General features: G+C 38.6%; 1 protein-coding gene across 6 annotated transcripts; it reads right to left on the reverse strand.

Moving 5' to 3' along the window:
• Positions 1-6,025: 6,025 nt before the first annotated feature.
• On the reverse strand, positions 6,026-13,716 carry LOC149201607 (patatin group A-2-like). Of its 6 annotated transcripts, none has more exons than XM_089402964.1 (4): positions 13,268-13,713; positions 12,864-13,029; positions 11,087-11,157; positions 6,026-10,515 (listed from the first exon to the last, which is right to left on the reverse strand). In XM_089402964.1, exons 1-3 carry the CDS (start codon positions 13,502-13,504, stop codon positions 11,135-11,137), a joined length of 426 nt encoding a protein of 141 aa, XP_089259090.1. In that variant the 5' UTR covers positions 13,505-13,713; the 3' UTR covers positions 6,026-10,515; positions 11,087-11,134. The 6 variants fall into 6 exon arrangements, with proteins under 6 accessions (XP_089259090.1, XP_089259089.1, XP_089259088.1 ...); XM_089402963.1 differs by having other exon boundaries at positions 6,026-10,587; XM_089402962.1 differs by having other exon boundaries at positions 6,026-10,592.
• Positions 13,717-14,625: the final 909 nt, after the last annotated feature.

Consider the following 14,625-nt stretch of genomic DNA (forward strand, 5'->3'; position numbering starts at 1 on the left):
ACAATGAGATTACCATGTTTGAATTTTTAGCATGCAATAGTAGTCTCCCACTTGTGAATCATTAATGCCAATGGCGGGAATTAGTCTTTGCCATTTTTTATTTTTGCCCTTCTCTCTATATTTTCTCGTTTTTTCAACTCTATTTTTGGTCACCTCAGTAGTGATTGATTCCCTCTTAAGTCATTATCATGAGTAGGGCCCAACTTGAGATACTTATTCCTAGATGGTTCTAGTCAACATGCTCCTTCCTCCTTGTTACTTCCTTGGAACGTTGGTTTTGGTTGTTGCATCCTGTAGACTGCAGCTATGGGATTGCTTAATCATTTATCCAATATATCCTTCCTCTAATCTTTTGCTCCTTGACTTAGCTAGTATCACCCTAGTGTCGTAACCATTTTTCTCTCATTCTATATCTACCTTTGTCTATTGTTTTCATTCTTCTTTTCTCATTCACTCATCATCTTCATACTCATGTTAGATATTTTTGTCTTAACCAGTATGTCACTAGCTCATCACAACTCACACCTTTGCTTGTTTTGTGCTAGCATTGTGTCATGTAGCCTTTGCTTTTGCCTCTCGAAAGTCACTTCTTCTCATGCTAGAGCTACCTTGTTGATCATATTTCCAAATCTTGCCTTCATTGGTGCTTCACCAGTGTTCGTATCTTTTGCACCCTAGGTAGCTACAGGTAGGCATAGCTATCTCATAGTTTCATAGCTATTTCATGAAATTTGCCACTTTAGATGACCTTTATTTCCATCTATTTTTCAATTGATGAGGTTGCTTGGATGATTATGAAGATATATTCTTACCTTGGAAACATCCTTCAACAATCTCCAACATCAAGATATCTCTTTTTTTTCATTGAATTATATGTATCGTAATTCTAACTATTCTTCCTTGGCTTTTTGCATTTCATTTATGCTTCTTGCTTAACAAGCTAGATAAGAGTAGTGTTATCTACTCTTATCTAGCTTGTTAAGCATGGACCCCATTTTATGTATTCGACTAGTTTTGACTTGGGACAATGGGAGATGATTCTATGATTATTCATGTGGCATCACATTTCATGGGGTGATTTCATGGTTGACATAGTAGTACACATATGCCACGACATTGGTCACATCATTCAAGGCCCATGTAGGCAAATTTTGCATGCATGGGCATCCTCTTGACACTCCATGTTGAATATCCTTGAATGACCTCCTATTTCATCATCTTTCTAGCTATTTTGGAATGGAATAGAGCTCTAAACTCTTTGTGAACACATCTAGTTGCTATTTGCGAACATGTGGCTTCATTATTTTTGACTTGGAGAGGGTCATTTCATAATTTTTGGAGGTCACTTGCATGATTTTTAGGATATATTCTTACGATTGAAACCTCTCCTTGGACTTATGAGCTATTTTGGAGGAGTTTTCAACATATTTGGTCCTTTTCACTTGACGCGGGTGGAACACCCATTGTCAAGCCCTCAGGCTTGGGCGCTCAAATGTGCTCGAGTTAGGCCGAGTCAAGTTTGGTGGAACGAGTTGGACGACATGAAGAGTGCGACCGAGATGAGTTCGATGGAACAACTTTGGTGAGACGGGCACACGAAGAGCGCGCCCATGATGAGTTTGGTGGAACAATTGGAACGACTTGGTGAGGTGACACGATAAGGGTACCAATCCATGGCACACTCTATCGAAGACAAGGCGTGCCCAAAAAAAGACAAGGTGCGCCCAAGCGAGATGCGCCTGTCTGATTTGCGAATGCACACGATCGAGGATCAACGTGAAGAGGAGTATATTTGAGAGAAGTATGGTGGGTTCATACCAGGTATGGTTGGATTCTTCTAAGAGACAAGGAGTGATGGCCTTGTGATGTTGACAAGCAAGTTGTATGACTTCCCCACACCACCATCTTTTTGAAGCTCATGAAGGAGATGGGCTTATTGTCACTTGTCCAAGATTGTGAGACCCCTGGGAGCTTGAGATGCCATTAAATGTCGCCTCATGATGAGCATAATCGGAGGAAATATTGTGTGACATGGAAAGAGGTGACAATGGTTGTACATGTTTGGGTGCATGTGTTCTTGTGGAGTTGATGCTATAGTCAGATTAGCGACCTCACTAGTCGATTGCATGAGGGAATCTAACACATGTCATTATTACAGGTTGCGATACATATATATACATGGGATATATGTCAGAGATGATATTCTTTTGTATCGATGAAGACAAGTTGATGCGAAGGTTGTTCATGATGAGGACAATCTTTAGGATTTGGTTAAGAAGTTTGTCGAGGTGTTGTCAAGGATGACAACCGTTTTGACGTGGGGGAAGATGTCAAGCCCTTAGGCTAGGCACCCAAGCACGCCCCAGTTAGGTTGAGTCGAGTTTGGTTGAATGACTTGGTTGGCACGAAGGGTGTGTCTGAGATGAGTTCGATGGAAACACCTTGGTGAGACGAGCGCATGAAGAACACACCTGAGATGAGTTTGGTGGAATGATTGGAACGAATTTGAGAGTCGACACGACGAGGGTGCCTAGCTGAGGTGCACCTGACCAAAGACAAGGCGCTCCCAGACAAGATGCGCCTGACTGAAGACAAGGCTTGCCTAGCTAAGACGCACCTGCAAGCTTGTGGAATGCAGTATTGCTGAGGGTGGTACACCCTGGGGTATTTGTGTATTGAGGTTGTGTGTAGGTTGAAGGGCCGAAACTTTGTTATTTATTACTTTTGGTTGTGGGTCTCTAGTTGAAGGGTTGAAACTCGGTTATTGTATATTTGTACCTGTGAAGGGTTGTGGCAGCGAACTGTTTGGAGTTCCTCCTAACCGAACCAAAGTACATTATAATCTGAAGTTTTGTGTATTGAAGTTTTATAGTCAAAGAGCATTTTGGAAATTGTTTTGGGAGTTCCCCCTCTCATTTATTGAAGTGTTATTTATGTACATGATTCGTGTTGTTTATGAATGAATGTGATTATAGCTGAACTTAAGTTAATTGAAGCACACTGTAATTGAAGTTACGTTTTGAAGTGGCTATTATAGTGAGATTTGATTGAACACCAATTTTGCAAGTATAAGATATCGATCTCAGTATAGGGTACATGTGCTAGAGGCATAGTACTGGCATTAGTAAACTCAAGTTGGTTTACCATTTAGGAGAAAGTGCGTCGGTGCCGCACACCTCAAGGGACTCGGGAAGCTCATAGCTCAGAGGTGTGCCCTGGTGGCGTGACACCCATATTTTGAGGATAGACATTGGCTTACCTGAGGGAAGTTATTTCTAGGAGGGAAACATCACCATGTTTTGAGGCTTATACCATGCCTTCGGGAGGGATATTGAGTGTCTTGATCCTAAAAGATTTCAACCTTTAGGGGACGACCCTCTATATTCGATGGTTTTGTTTACATTTGGCATACCTTGCTTATTGTGTTAGTCTTCTTTACCTTGTGGATGAAAAGTGACTTTCTTGTAAATTTTTCTAGGCTAAGGAGTTGGTGTTACCTTTGCCTCTACTCGATCCAACCCAAAAATGTTATAAATGGAGGTATATAGATTGCTTGGACAATGAGATTACGATGTTCGAATTTTTAGCATGCCATAGTAGTCTCCCACTTGTGAATCATTCATGCCAATGGTGGGAAGACATTCTTTCCCATTTTTTTGTTTTTGCCTCTCTCTATAGTCACCTCACTAGTGATTGATTCCCTCTAAGTCATTATCATGAGTAGGGCCCAACTTGAGATACTTGTTCATAGATGGTACTAGTCAAGATGCTCCTTCCTCCTTGTTAGTTCCTTGGAATGTTGGTTTTGGTTGTTGCATCCTGTAGACTGCAGCTATGGGATTGCTTAATCATTTATCCTACACATCATTCCTCTAATATTATGCTCCTTGACTTAGCTAGTACCACCCTAGTGTCGTAACCAATTTTCTCTCATTCTATATCAACCTTTTTCTATTGTTTTCAATCTTCTTTTCTCATTCTCTCAACATCTACATATTCATGTTAGATATTTTTGTCTTCACTAGTATGCCATTGGCTCATTGCAACTCACACCTTTGCTTGTTTTGTGCTAGCATTGTCTCATGTAGCCTTTGCTTTTGCCTCTAGAAAGTCACTTCTTCTAATGCTAGATCTACCATGGTGATCGTATTTCCAAATCTTGCCTTCATTGGTCCTTCACCAGTCTTCGTATCTCTTGCACCCTAGGTAGTTACACGTGGGCATAGCTATATCGTAGTTTCATAGCTATTTCATGAACTTTGCCACTTTAGATGCCCTTTATTTCCATCTATTTTGCAATTGACGAGGTTGCTTGGATGATTATGAGGATATATTCTTACCTTGGAAACCCCTCAACTTGACTTATGAACACTTTTGGAGGAGTTCTCGTCCTATTTTGCCCCTTTTCACATCACACATGTTGACATATGAACTTCTAGGGCCAGACATTGTCTTGGTTGAGGTAATTTATTTCTACGAGAAGAACCTTACCGTGTTTTGAACTTCTAGGGCCAGACATTGTCTTGGTTGAGGTAATTTATTTCTACGAGAAGAACCTTACCGTGTTTTTTGGCTTATAACCTGCCTTTGGTGCTTCACTAGTCTTCATATATCTCGCACCCTAGGTAGTAACATGTGGGCATAGGTACCTCTTAGCTTCATAGCTATTTCATCCACTTTGCCACTTCAAATGCCCTTTATTTTTTAATATGGAAATTTCTGCCTTTTATTTTTGATGGTGTTAAAGCAGTGTCAATATGCCCCTTGTTTTCTTGTGTTGATTTTGTTCACCTCGTGTCCTTGTCACGGAGTCAGTGTCACCTTCTACCCTCTTAAAGGTAAAACTCTAACATGACCATTGTCGGATTATATTTGTGTTGATTTTGTTCACCTCGTGTCCTTGTCACGGAGTCAGTGTCACCTTCTACCCTCTTAAAGGTAAAACTCTAACATGACCATTGTCGGATTATAACATATTTTGGTAGCGATGTTACCATTCTCACATCTTTCGCGTCCTTCAAAAAGCTGCAAAATGAAGACAACTCTTTTGTTAAATATAAGTTTTGTATTTGTTTCTCAAAGGCTGTTCTTGGCTGCGAAACTGCGCTCAGAAACCAACTCAACCAACTTTAGGTTCAAGCTGGTCCTTGAACTAGAGGGGGATCCCTCAAGTGTTAAAATTTAGCGTAGATATTCACACTGAACACTTAGACTAGCTAATAAGATCAGAAAGCATGAAGAGACACTCTCAACAGCTAAACAAAATACATACAGGAAATGTTTAGATAGCGACAATCTTGTGATGTTGAGGGATGAGCAGTGACACACTGTCATTCTGATTTGCTCATTAATGAAAATAACTTCATGGTGGGATTTGTCATTCTGATTTGCTCATTAATGAAAATAACTTCATGGTGGGATTTCGGGGGAGGGGGTGATACTCAACCCAACCTTTCCCGAATACCAACACACCCCCACATGCATGCAAAAATAAAGATATGGAATTACAGGAAAGAACATACATCAGAAACAAATTATGTCATAAAACTGAAGCCAAAAACCTTTGATTGAAAATTTTGTAGTAGAAGTCTTTACAAAAAATGTCAGGGTTTTGGCATCAAATTCCAACCCCCGCATACTACAAATCAAATAATATATGATAATTACATCTCAAAGCTATCACTAGCTGTCTGGAAATAAAATGAAATAATAAATTAAAATAAAACTAAATCTAGAAATTGATTGCATAAACTCTCAAATTATTGAACTGCTTGAGTCAAATCCCTTGGATCTGGAATAATCTTCCGCTGTTGAAAATGTGAATATGCAGATCTTGATGGCCAAGATATGCTCAACTAACCCTCTATTGCTGATTTTCTGACATTTGTCTTTGACTGATGATTTTTTGCCTTAAAATCTGGGGTTATTGAAACTATCCCTGAAGATCTGTCAACTTTCCTTCCAACCTGGAACTGCTAGTTTCATTTTCCACCTATCCTTTGACTTTAATCCACAAGATCTCCTGTTCTTGATATGATCCTCGAACCCTGAATGGACTACTGACTGTTTGGTTCTCTGCTTGAAATCCGGAAGCAATCTTTTGACTGCTGATATAACTCCTGGAAATCTGGTATCTTTATCAGGTTAGATGCTCTACCACTTGTCTTTCCACTGTCAACTGTATCCACATATTTAGTTGCCTTCAAATCGGACCTAGATTTGGTTTATCATTCACTGCCATCTATAATCTAATTGCTTGAAGATATTGAATCTGTACACTTTTCTACCCTTAAATCTGGATCTTCTTGCTTAAATCACTCAAGTACTACTGACTAGAGGAAATAATACTTGTTACCTGCCACCTCACATCCCAGCATTCCTCAATTGTATAACTGATCCTTGAATCTTTGAATTGACCCTCTGAAAATGATCTTTTGCCATTATGACAGGCTTGATTTTAAATCTGCTACTGGTGCATAATGATGCTTTGTGTCCATACTTTCAACCAGTATTTTTTAAAAATTGTCACATTTGATTTGGCTTTGCCTCAAATCTTCCTTGTTTCTATCCTTAGGCTTCTTTGCAAATTCACAGAGCACCAAGTGCCAATATCATCTGAGAATTCTTTGGTGTCTGCAAGTCCTAATCCAATGAACTTGCAGGTTGCTCTGTCGAGTTATAAAAATCCTGATTCTAAGGAACATTCAACTGCTCTTCTTTTGCCATGCTTACACTTGATGTAGATGAATAGAATTAGGGAAAAGAAGCAAAACAAGCATTGAAACTACTCTTGATGACTATTTAAGAAGTCAAGTCCTCGTAAATTCTAATGATAATAGATGAAGGTTGCTAGACACTCCATTTTCATACTTCTGAGGAGGCTGTAAATCATTCTTGGAAACAAAATCATGGTCTTCGAGTTTTGGATAAGTAGGTTCCCAAAACTTTTCCTTTGTATCTTACAACAGTGTTTCATAAGACACTTGAAACCAATAATTATCCTGAATATCCTTTAGGCTTATGGCCCAAAATGCATGATTTGAAATTCTGCAGCTATGCTTTTATTTATTTTTTAGTTTAATTCAAGGTTATCTCCATCAGCTTCACTGCAACCTCTTTCCCATCGTAAATTCTTCTGCAAACAGACCCAAATGTGCTTTGGGCATGTTGACATTACTTTTGGCACTTGATTATTTCATTGGCTTCTGAAGTTCATTAATTATCTCAGGTTTGAATCATCTTGAACTTGGCTTCAAAGGAGTAATCCGTTTATCCAAACCTTCAATGATTTCTGTTATCCATAAATGTGTAAAACTATTACCTAAGAACATAGATCTATTTCATGGTGATGCCATTTCATTTTTAATGTGCACTATTTTGGATTTTGCTGTCTGTAGGAATAATATGATGCCATAGAAAATTCAGAGTATATGAGCTTCTCCATTGAAGGCCAACACGAGTTAATGTATGGCTTTTAGAATCTATTGCTGCAAATTTTCAAATGCAATGCATATCTTTCAACTGACACCTTGGTATTCTGTTTTATTGATCGACATTCTAAAAACTGCTTACTTTATGTCTCTCCTTTCCATCCAACTAAAACCTTTCATGCTAGTTGCTGTTCTTTTTGTTAAATGTGTAGGATGCTTATAGTGCATCAAAACCTCTCATGGATTCGTTTGAAAAGTCCTCAAAAACGCCCCTTGCAAGCTTGAAATTCTCTTTACCTTGTAATCAAGACCAAAATATTCTTGCAAACAAATTCATGAAGGTTTTGCCTCTCACTTAATCGTTGAAAGTGAAACAATTAGCCAGTAGCTTTTATAAACAAATCCAACTCTGGCAATATATCCTTCCCACCTATAGACCTCTTAACTGGAGCTTCTTTGGTTCTAGACATTGAATTGATCTGACCATATTACTATTCTTCAACCAGAAAGACTCATCTGTATGTGCCATTGTATTTAATTTCTCCACACTTAACTATTTCCTCGATTATCTTTGGGCTCTTCAAGAGTTTTGGATTCTCTGCAATCCAGTTAATAACAATCTTAACTTTTTCATGGGTTTAAAAACTGAATAGATATAGGCAAGTATATGCCTCGGTGCCAGGGTACTGCAAGAATCTTTTTCCAACAATGGCAGTTTTACCAATAACTATACTTGTGCCATAATCAAGAAAAATTCCATATGCAACATGAACAGCTGGATGAATATCTACCATAAAGACCTTCCTTTTGCAACTTTAACTGTCGGGACCAACATTCGTTGTTATTGACCTCATAATGCATGTACAACATATAACAGGTAAGAACAATTCATCAAAGTTCTTCAGGTTGCCTAAACAGAGTTTGATGATCCCAAAGGTACTGGAGCACTTGCCAAGCTATTTAGTAACAATAAAGATGCAGAAATCCTCTTTCAACGGTAGTGGTCATCACTCAACCATGGCTTTTCAAAAATGACTTGAGAAGTCAGCTTATTCCTGTTCCTGAAAAAACTCAATCTGAACTGCAAAACTGGATGCCAGGAGAAAACAATTCTTAAAACCTTATACCTTTCTGTGTGTACAAACCCTTGATGCCGATAGTCTGCAAAAAAATCAGTCTCTCTGTCTCCTTCAATTGCTAAAGCAACTACAGCTTTCTTCACTCCTTGAACCTTTTCCAAGGCAGATTCCACAGTGCTAGAGCAAGAAGTGCATGTCACTCCTTTTATGCAAAGAGGTCATACAACTATTGCAGATCTCTCATCAACATCATCGTTTATCAGGGTGGCTTCAAAGCCAGCATCTTCAATTGCCTCCCTAATTGATTCCTCCTTGTGTGGAACATGGCTTATCAAATTGCCTTTGTTGAAGAACTCGTTTACCCCCTATCCACTATTCGGAAATAGTCTCTTTACTGCAATTGCATACTTTACATAAATCATCTGTGCAAATAGTAACTAGTGCACATACGTTGCCTCTGATGCATTCCTGTGACAATTTGCGAATGTGGTTCTTCTCTTTCTCATCCTGGCAGGAAACATTGGGGTCACTTCTGTTATTCAAGAGGGTATGCAAATTCTGAGGTAGACCCTTGCTCAATCACCAAGTACTCGAGCTTTAAGCATGAGACCCCTCATTTCACTTTTGCAAGTCTGTGTATGCATCTTCTTGAACATTGTTGTTGAGTGAAAACCCTAGTCTGAAATTAGTTGCAAAACTTTCATGTGCATATAGTACATGATATTCTCCATCTAAGTAGTTTTCATTAAAACTTTCCAGTTGTAGACAATTACATATTCACGCATCATCCACCATTGGCGCCTAAAGATCGAAAGCTTCTCATATAACTAATTTACAAAGTATATGAATCCACATTCTGGAATTTCAAGCTATCTTTTACAAACTTTGGAAAGGGACTCAAGTGAATCCTTTCTGCAAAATTTGCCATTGAAATTTCCTTTCCAACAATTGTCAAAAGTCCAAATATGCTGTGTTGTCGTTCTCATGGGGAAGATGAGATGCTCTGCATCCGAGACATGGCCACATAAAGAAACTCGTTGCCACCTTTAAACTTGTCTGGCAGAATTAGCTCCTGCACTGTCATTGTAAACCACGACTGGATTGCAGGAGGGGGTGTAAACAGTAAGCGGTTTTTAGAGCTGGGGGTCCACAATTCTCCACAGAATGCCACGTAGGGAAATGTGGTTTGATAAAACAGTCAATTGCGGACCCTCCCCTTCGTTAAGTGTCGAACAGCTTGAGGGGTCCACAATTCAACTATGGCCATGGATTTTCCTTGACATCCTTGGATCATTGACACTTGGCGATATCCCTGTTTTCGCTGACAAGGAACGTTGGGTTTTGACAAAATGGAAACACATTATATATTTTCATATATGAGAGTATATCCCACATCGCAAATACAAAAGCCTCCAACCCACTTTATATACTCAGGTGCATATGGATGTAACCAACTCGTTGGGCGCCCTTTAGCTCCTCTCTTGGCTTGGCACTCTGAGTATTGAGCTTTGACTTGGCTTGTGATTTGACTGCTTGGTGGACTTCGATAACAAATATGGGATACAATAAGGACATGGAGATCAAGCTTTCAAGTCTAATCTTTTGCATTAATTTTATATTTTAAACAAGGCAGGCTGCGATGCAGCGAGTCCCTGCACTAAGCTAAAGCGCTGAAATTGGAACGTTGAGATAGCCAATAGCCACTATGCAACAAAACTGAACTCTAAAATCAGTAGTAACTGCGAATAGTTTAAAATCAGTAGTAACTGCGAATAGTTTGAAAATTGAGGTTCATTGCCAGCCACAGTATCTTCATCAGTAGCATTATTACAAGTAGCATTATTACAAGATTGACCTTTGAACTGTTCTGCAATTTGCTCAGCCAAACAACCAGCATTTTCATTTTCTGTGAGAACTGGCAGCTTCCTTTCTCAGCCAAACAAGCAGCATTTTCATTTTCTGTGAGAACTGGCAGCTTCCTTTCTTGTCTAAAATGTTTACAGCCACTGCAGTTCGGATTATATCAAAGTCAATAAACATTCATATGCAATCATACTGCAGTGGATAGACTGGAGAACCTGATCTTTATGGTGACCATTAGACCATCACAATTGCAGTTCACAAACATAAACACAGTTAATTCATAATCAGTGAATGCGACAAAGTTGAACTTCAAATTACATTAAATTAAACTACGTAGTGCCTTATTCAAATAAATAAATAAATATGTATAATTCATTATTTGTGGGCATTGATGTTATGCTATTCTGTAAGTTTGTAAACATGTGCTATGAAAACAACGAGAAGCACCATATCCATTTTGCGAAAACTAGGAGTACTATAATTCGTCAGCCGATGCATTAGTCTAGCATCCCAGGAAATAGAATTCACGTCATAATTATTTTGAAAACAAATAGACGAGATGAATGTTCATCATACATGTAAATGAAAAAAATATATGTATATGGAAAAATTACAAAAACATTTTGATTTATGAAAAAGTGTAATTTTGTCTATGGAATGAATTAACGCTGACCATCAAATAAAAATGCATATGAAAAATAGCCAATGGCCCACCAGAATTGGAGGTGCTGAGGTTGCCAGGTTGTAAACTCCATTCTCTCCTTAGATAACGCCAGATTTTAAATCTGTTAACAATTGATAAACACATATGCTATTAAATTTTTAATTTTTTGCTGGATATAAATATAATATCTTGGATTTGAATTAGGGAAATAGAAAATAGACATGGGGACATCATGCCCCACAGGGAGCTGCGTGCAATCGGTCTACGTGTAATCATGCTAATATAGCTAGCATTCCATATAGCTAGAGCTACGTGTAATCATGCTAGGACGTGTAGTATAGCCGGCCTTCCATATGGCCATTTATGGAGGTGCAGTCTGGCATAGGATTATTTATGGAAGTGCAATTTGCCATATGCTGAGCCCTCTGCAGCCTGACCCATGCAGAGGATGGTTTAACCGGCGGATCTACTGCGTTTCGACTGTAAAATTCAGACAATAGACGAAGGCGAAGTCTTCATGAGTAGGCATCTGAATAAAGCGAAGAACATTCTTATTGTTCTGGACAATGTCGATCAATTAGATGCTTTGGGATTATTTATGGAAGTGCAGTTTGCCATATGCTGAGCCCTCTGCAGCCTGACCCATGCAGAGGACGGTTTAACCGGCGGATCTACTGTGTTTCGACTGTAAAATTCAGAGCATAGACGAAGGCAAAGTCTTCATGAGGAGGCGTCTGAATAAAGCGAAGAACATTCTTATTGTTCTGGACAATGTCGATAATTTTGATCAATTAGATGATTTAATGGTTACCAAAGTTCTTGGGCCAAGTTGCAGAGTGTTAGTCACGACTCCAGATAAGAGAATACTGCAGCTACAGGACTCGTTGTTTTCCAATCACAGCTGATATGTTTGGTATTGTTCTGTGACAGCTGAATTCTGGATATGTCTGCTTTAATATGCTTTTCGTATATTGTAAAAAAAATTAAGCGCCGAGCAAGGCTGTATTTTAGTGGGTTTGGTCTCCATCGGGAATCAAACGGTAGGTTGAATGCAGGGGCCCGCATGAACAACCAGTTCCCAGTGAATCGGTATATTTTGCTGATAGAAAAGTATGGGAAGCTATATTGGGCAAGATTTCTAGAATTCTGCCTTGGAATATCAAAGAAAGGTTGAAAATCACAGTTGAAGCACTTGATGAAGAAGAGAAATCACTGTTCATGGACGCTGCTTGCTATTTGGCGGGGGAAGGCAAAGATAAGAATGCACAATCATCTGTGCGACATTGGGAAGGACATAATCGATCAAGAGTCCAAGAGTACAAGCATTTTCCTGGGCGTGGAAGTCGCCTTTGGCGTCCCACTGACATTATCAAAGCATTCACAGAAAATTCACAGGTATGTGAAATCTTTACAACATTCGCCCCTTTTGATTTTTAAGCTGAATTAACTGGTATTACTCCTTTCTTTTAATCATTGCCCTTTCCCAATCAATAACCCTTTGCCAGGGCAAATCAATCACTATTTTTTAGGAGCAGTCAAGCTAACTCAATTGGTATTACCGCTTCTTTTAATCAATGCCCTTTGCCATGGCAAATTAATTGCTTTTTTAAGGAGCAGTCTAATGATCAGAGTGAAAATTTTAGGGATATCAGAGTGAAAATTTTAGGGATATCAGGAATTTTCATACTTTAAAATGTGTTTTTATAAATGAATTTTAGGACGAGTAAAACTCCTACACTCGTAAGCACTCAAATTCCTCAGATTACAGTGCTCAAACTTAGCATTCCAAAAAAAAAAGACGTACATAATTCTAAACCATGGCTTTACCTATGTGTTTGCAGTGGCATTGAATCAGATTCCTGGGGACGCCATGCCGGAGAACAAAAGCTTGGAAAGCTTGGATATAACTGACCCGAATTTCGGAGGAAGGCAGTGAGAAATCTGGATTGCCTGAGAGAGCCTCTCTAGTCACCTCGTTTATCGCAAGTAACGTCTGCAAAAACAAATTACTTAACTTCTCTGCTGCTCGCTACTATCATTTAAATTTTAAGATTTTTGTTTATATAATTTACCAATTAATAGATCTAAACCTAACTATATATTACAAATTAACAGAAAATTTTGAAATCTGAAAAATACAGATTAATTGTTTAATTTGAGAAACACAAATTGATCGTTTAATCTCGCTCATGTCCTAAAATAAAATACTAGATTTCATAAACATTACTTACTGGATTGGCTGCAGCAATTCCGCCATCAACGAGATTAAAACTTTCGGTATTTCCCGTGGAATCTTTCGTTTCAAAGTAATAGGCAGGAAGATATGTGGGGGCTTCAGAAGCACAACGAGCACAGTGGGAAGAAGACAGCGACCGCGATATATCCTGCACCGACTTGCAGGATCCTCCGGGACCAAAGGCTTTCCTCTTTCCTGGGCGTGGAAGTCGCCTTTGGCGTCCCACTGACATTATCAAAGCATTCACAGAAAATTTCTCTTGTATTCCAGTTTAGTCCTCTAATAAGATTTGGAATAACATTACACCTGGTTACATGGTTTCATGCACCTGGGCACCTATTAGATTTGGAACATGCACCTGGGCACCTGGCACCTGGGCACCTGGAAGTTCTGCGAGGTAGGCGTATAGGCGGTGATATACCAAAATGTCGGAGCTAGCATTTAGTGCTGTGGACTAATGCCAGCATTAGATTAGTATTTTTAGCAGTTTTGAAAATGTGAAGCGAACACAAAATATAACATATGCTTTAGCTCCGCATTAGGTTCGGATTACCTTAGGTCCTCGGGAAGAGGCCAAATAACATGATTTATGAATATGTTTTTAAAAAGCTTGGTATATAGTTGATGACCGGGCACTAAAAGCAGCTCAATTAATGCTATATTGCTCGGGAACGATTACAATAGTCCATGCCTGAGGGCAGGGACTAATAAAACATTTTATAAAAATATATAACTCTAATTTTAAAAAACATATAACTTTAATTTTATAAAATTAAAGATTAATTTTATATTTTAAATAAAACATTTTATAAAAATATATAACTATAATTTTATAAAATTAAATTGTTTTTTGTTAAGCTTGGCAGGACTCTCATTTTTGATTTTACATGTCCATTATTCACCCCGCAACTGGGGAAGGTAGTACAAGATTCGAACCCAAGATCTCCGGTTCGGTGAGACTTCATTCCACGACCATCGCCACTTGAGCTTCCCCATGCGGACGATTTAAAATTAAAATTATTATTAAAATAACCCAATCAATTTGTATAAAGACCATTTTGCGACCGAAGTTCACATATGCCTGAGAGTCTGGGTAGGAAACTGGTTGACACACCATAAAAAAATTTGTAACATTTTGAAGAGGTCAAAATATGTTACAACAATAAGTATAATATTTCTAACTATTTTTCCTTGGTTTTTATGCATTTCACTGATGCTTGCTTCTTAACAACATTCCTATCCATTTTTTTAAGCATGGACACCCCATCTTATGGATTGGACACGTTTTGGCCAAGGACTCTTTGGGATGACTCTATGATTGTTCAAGTGGTGACAAATTTCGTAAGGCAATTT

This window comes from Pinus tabuliformis, chromosome 2_1, assembly GCF_031772625.1.
Source record: "Pinus tabuliformis cultivar Carrire ecotype Pingquan chromosome 2_1, CPIR1, whole genome shotgun sequence".
NCBI lineage: Eukaryota > Viridiplantae > Streptophyta > Pinopsida > Pinales > Pinaceae > Pinus > Pinus tabuliformis.